The following is a 4,886-nucleotide window of genomic DNA, read 5'->3' as shown; positions in this document are numbered from 1 at the left end:
ATATATATATAATATATATATATATATATATATGTATGTATGTATAGATATAATGTGTATATATAATGTATATATGTTTGTGTGTGTTATATTTCTCGTCATTTACAATTCACTGAGTTCAGTTCAAACATTTTATGATTTATTATTTTGTGATCCTTTCCAAACATCTAAAACTCATGTACTCATACATATATATATATATGTGTAATTTATTATAACACACACACACACACACACACACACACACACACACACACACACACAATCACACGTGTGTTACTATGTCATTCAGTTGTCTTGCTTCTTTCAGCTGTCTGTCCTTACAAAACCCCCCCCAAAAAGTAACAAACATTGAAAAAAAAACAAATCTACCCCCTTAACCCCTTACCCACTGTACCTATCCAGATGGACAACCAGATGGCACTGAGGGGTCAGGGATATATGAATCCCTTCAGCTGCTGCTGCTGTTACTCTCTGTGCCACTACATACTGGCCATTGGCCCTTAGAGTCACATTACTGTCTGTTCATATAGCTTACTGTGAAAGGCCCCTATAAGTTAGAGGAGGGGTGAGATTGAGAGAGAGAGAGAGGTGGGTGGCGATGTGTGATTGCGTGTATGTGTGGGAGTGTGTATGAATGTGTGAGATTGTGTGTGTGTTTGCATGTTATGTGTGAGTGATCGTGCTTATGTGAGAGTGAGAATGTATATTTGTGTTTGACTATGTGTATATGTGTGTAGCAGTGTGGGCAAGATATCGTCTGTACGTGTGAGAATGAGAATGTGTCCGTGTGCACTTAGAGGTGTATATACACTCTTTCTCTCTCTTTCTCTCTCTCTTTCTCTCTCTCTCTCTCTCTTTCTCTCTCTCTCTCTCTTTCTCTCTCTCTCTCTCTTTCTCTCTCTCTTTCTCTCTCTCTCTCTTTCTCTCTCTCTCTATATATATCTCTTTCTCTCTGTCTTTCTCTCTCTCTCTCTCTCTCTCTCTGTCTTTCTGTCTTTCTCTCTCTCTTTCTCTCTCTCTCCCCACCTCACATATGCACTGTTGTTTACTTCTGTTGTTGATCTACTACTGTTATATATTGTCATACCACACTTCTCACTGCCATGACACTACACACTCCACTACACACTGCACCACTCCACTTTGCACCATACTGCTCCACACCGTTCCTCTCCTACCACTCTTCATTTCATACCACTCTTTATGTCATCACACAATACCACTCAGCAACACTCCACTGGCCAAAATGATATAAAAATTTCTATTTGCTTAACTTACTAGAAATAACAGCTAAGTACCCATTTCTAATGACTACTCTGCAGCCATCTGTGTTTCAGTTAACTGTCAACGTAACCAAGACTTGAAAGGGTTTAGTAAAACACCCGAAGTTTTATATATAGGTGTGAGTTTGTGTGTATGTAGTTGGTGAACAACTTATAGACATATACCAGCATGGAAAATAGACATTAAATGATGATAATGATATGTATATCATCATCATCATCATCATCATCATCATCGTCGTTTAACATCTGCTTTCCATGCTAGCATGGGTTGGATGATTTGACTGAGGACTGGTGAAACCAGATGGCTACACCAGGCTCCAATCTGATTTGGCAGAGTTTCTACAGCTGGATGCCCTTCCTAACGCTAACCACTCTGAGAGTGTAGTGGGTGCTTTTACGTGCCACCAGCACGAGGGCCAGTCAGGCGGTACTGGCAACGGCCATGCTCAAAACGGTGTATTTTATGTGCCACCTGCACAAGAGCCAGTCCAGGGGCATTGGCAACGATCTCGCTCGAAAGTCCTTACATATATATACATAAGACTTTCCGTATTCCCGAGCGTCATACTAATATATACTTTTGTTATTTACACCACCTGTCCTCGTCTGTTGTTATTTTTTGTATAATCTCCCATATATATATATATATATATATACATACATATATAGGCACAGGAGTGGCTGTGTGGTAAGTAGCTTGCTTACCAACCACATGGTTCCGGGTTCATTCCCACTGCGTGGTACTTTGAGCAAATGTCTTCTACTATAGCCTCGGGCCGACCAAAGCCTTATGAGTGGATTTGGTTGATGGAAACTGAAAGAAGCCCGTCGTATATGTATATATATATATATATATATATATATATATATATATATGTGTGTTTGTGTGTATATGTTTGTGTGTCTGTGTTTGTCCCCCCAACATTGCTTGACAACTGATGGTGGAGTGTTTACGTCCTCCATAACTTAGCATTTCAGCAAAAGAGACTGATAAAATAAATACTAGGCTTCCAAAGAAAAAGTCCTGGGGTCGATTTGCTTGACTAAAAGGTGGAGCTCCAGCATGGCCGCATGCTCCAGCATGGCCTTCTTTAATTCTGTGTTCAAATTCTGATGATGTCGGCTTCACCTTTCCTATTGGAGGTGATAAAATAAATACCAGTTGAGTACTGGAGTCAATGTAATCAACTTACCCCCCCACCGAAATTGCTGGTTAAGACTGTACCAAAATTGTGCCAAAATTTGGGACCAGTATTTCTGGACCTGCTTTATATTCCTCTTTCATATTTCAATTTCTCTATTGTCTTGTTTCTTTCCTCCAATAGAATTATTTTCCTTGTTTTCAGAATTTCAAATTTAGCATAATTCCATCACCAAGAAAAAATATTTGCCCCATTGAAACTAACCACCATGCCTACTGCCAAAATGCTGGCAGATTCTACCCAAAGCGATGCAGCTCTGGAAAGGAAAAAGAAGAAGGAACGACATGATCGCCAGAAAAAGTCCAAGAAGGAAGACAAACCCCACCATCACAGTAAACGGAAAACTAAGGTGACATCACGTTCTTTTCATTTTTCATTGTAATGGTTTGACTTGGAATAGTTTCTGTGACTCTGTAGGCAGGTCGTTGGTTATTATGGGTTTCACGAATAAATGACAGAGCCTCAGAAATAGCAGCCAAATCTGCCTAAGATCACACCCTAGAATTGTATAAAAGGAAGGACACTTTGGATAATGGAGCCTAGGATATGATATACCATAGTAAAAGACTATGTGGCCATAACTGGATCGGCCTTTGATCATAGGTCTGATTAGGGGCTATACAACAAGAACAACAAAAGGTATCTCGAATACCTGCAGGGACCTCCATGTGGTCACTTGACCAGCTAGAAATAGTGGCCAAATCTCCCTCAAATCACACCTTACCATTTAAAAGTAGGAAGGATACATTCGACTATGTAGTTCTCGATGTTCAAAAGGGGAAGGTCATGGTTTAAATGTCTTTGATCATAAATCTGCTCAGTTAGGGCCAACCTAGGGTTAAACAACACGGGGCACCTCCAGGTCACTTGACCTGCTTGAAACAGCAGTCAAATCTTTCTGTTGTCTAAAACAAAAATAAAAAAAAACCCACAAAAAAAAAGAAAAAATAAGAGAGGGCACATTTGATATTGTAAACCCAGAATTGGTACATTTGAATAAAAAATGGCACAGTGATGGTTAGAATACTTTAATCAATAAAGCTGACTTGGGGTTGAACAGCAAAAATTCCCCAAAATAAAATGATAAACACATTACCAATGATATTAACAATTCTAATACAGTTTAACTAGTCTTGGAGATAGTCATAAGAATATTTTATCTTCCGCATTATTTTATGTCCTTCCTCTCTGTCGTTCTGTGTCTTCCATTTCTTTTATTTTTCATCATTATTCCCAATTTCTTCATTGCTACCCACTTTTTCTTTTTTTTCTTTTGCTCTGTTTATATTCTTGTTTTTTTTTTTTTTAATTTTTCCAATTTTTTTTTCTTTATTCTATTCCTGCCTTCTTTCCTTTCATTTCCTACTACCATCTCTTATATTATCATTCTCGCATCACTCTCTATTAGTGCCATAAGAAATAAGAAAAAAAAAAAAAAAAAAAAAAAAAAAAAAATCTGCCAGAAAAAGAAATGTAAATAAAAACAAAAAAATACAACTAAAAACACTTTTCCCCTCCCCTCACTGAAAAAAACAGTGCCATGAACCAAAGGCTTCCTTCTTAAACACACACACACACTCCCACACACATCACCATCTAGCTCTCACCCTCATCCAGCTAGATTTCCAGTTGGTCTGCTACTATGACACATTGACTTTGCCAAAGGTTTGCCATAGTTTTTCTTTTTATGGTCTTTAATGGTAAATTAATCATTGGTATCATCATCATCATCATCAACATCATGAATGTTGCGGTCATCAATATTAACATTGTCATCATCATCATCATCACCATGATGATCATCATCATCCTTGCCATTGTCATCATCAGCTGCAGCAGCTTCAGAGTAAGACAAATACTTCCCCTCTCACTGGCACATTCTCATCAACCCTCACACCTCAACCACCTCTGTGACCTCCAGAACCCCTGTGCCACCCCCAACCCTAAACCTCTCACTGATTCCAACCCTTCCTTGGCCCTGACTCCTTCTTCTTTTCAACCCCTCCACCGACTCCCTCTTGACCCCTACCCCCAATTCCCTTCCTCAACACCCTGCTACCTTGCTGGATTTTTCAGTAACATTGGTGCCTCATGATGATTTATCTACCAAGACAACTCTGAATTCACACCCTGCTTACTTTGGCTCTCTCAGTAGTGTGCGTGTGTGTATGTGCAAGGTGTTAGCCAAACAAGAGCTTGAAGTTGATATCTAAACCCTCCCCGCCAAATCACTGTAACTTATGCACAAACACATATGTATGTTTGTGTGCGTCTGTGTGTGTATATATATATATATATATATATATATTATTTCTTTATATATGTATGTGTGTGTGTGTGTGTGTATATATATATATATATATATATATATATTATTTCTTTATATATGTATGTG

General features: G+C 38.6%; 1 protein-coding gene across 5 annotated transcripts in view; it reads left to right on the top strand.

Annotated features, from left to right (window-relative positions):
* Nucleotides 1–4,886, top strand: part of LOC106879963 (caspase activity and apoptosis inhibitor 1) — a 155,371-nt gene that overhangs the window by 32,412 nt on the left and 118,073 nt on the right. For all 5 annotated transcript variants that reach the window (XM_052971132.1, XM_052971131.1, XM_052971130.1 and 2 more), the window contains exon 2: nt 2,636–2,840. In XM_052971132.1, coding sequence (XP_052827092.1) covers nt 2,700–2,840 — 141 coding nt within the window. In that variant the 5' untranslated portion in view covers nt 2,636–2,699. The remainder of the gene's footprint in view (nt 1–2,635; nt 2,841–4,886) is intronic.

Source organism: Octopus bimaculoides, chromosome 10, assembly GCF_001194135.2.
Source record: "Octopus bimaculoides isolate UCB-OBI-ISO-001 chromosome 10, ASM119413v2, whole genome shotgun sequence".
Taxonomy (NCBI): Eukaryota; Metazoa; Mollusca; class Cephalopoda; order Octopoda; family Octopodidae; genus Octopus; species Octopus bimaculoides.
This window is presented reverse-complemented; position numbering and strand designations above follow the sequence as displayed.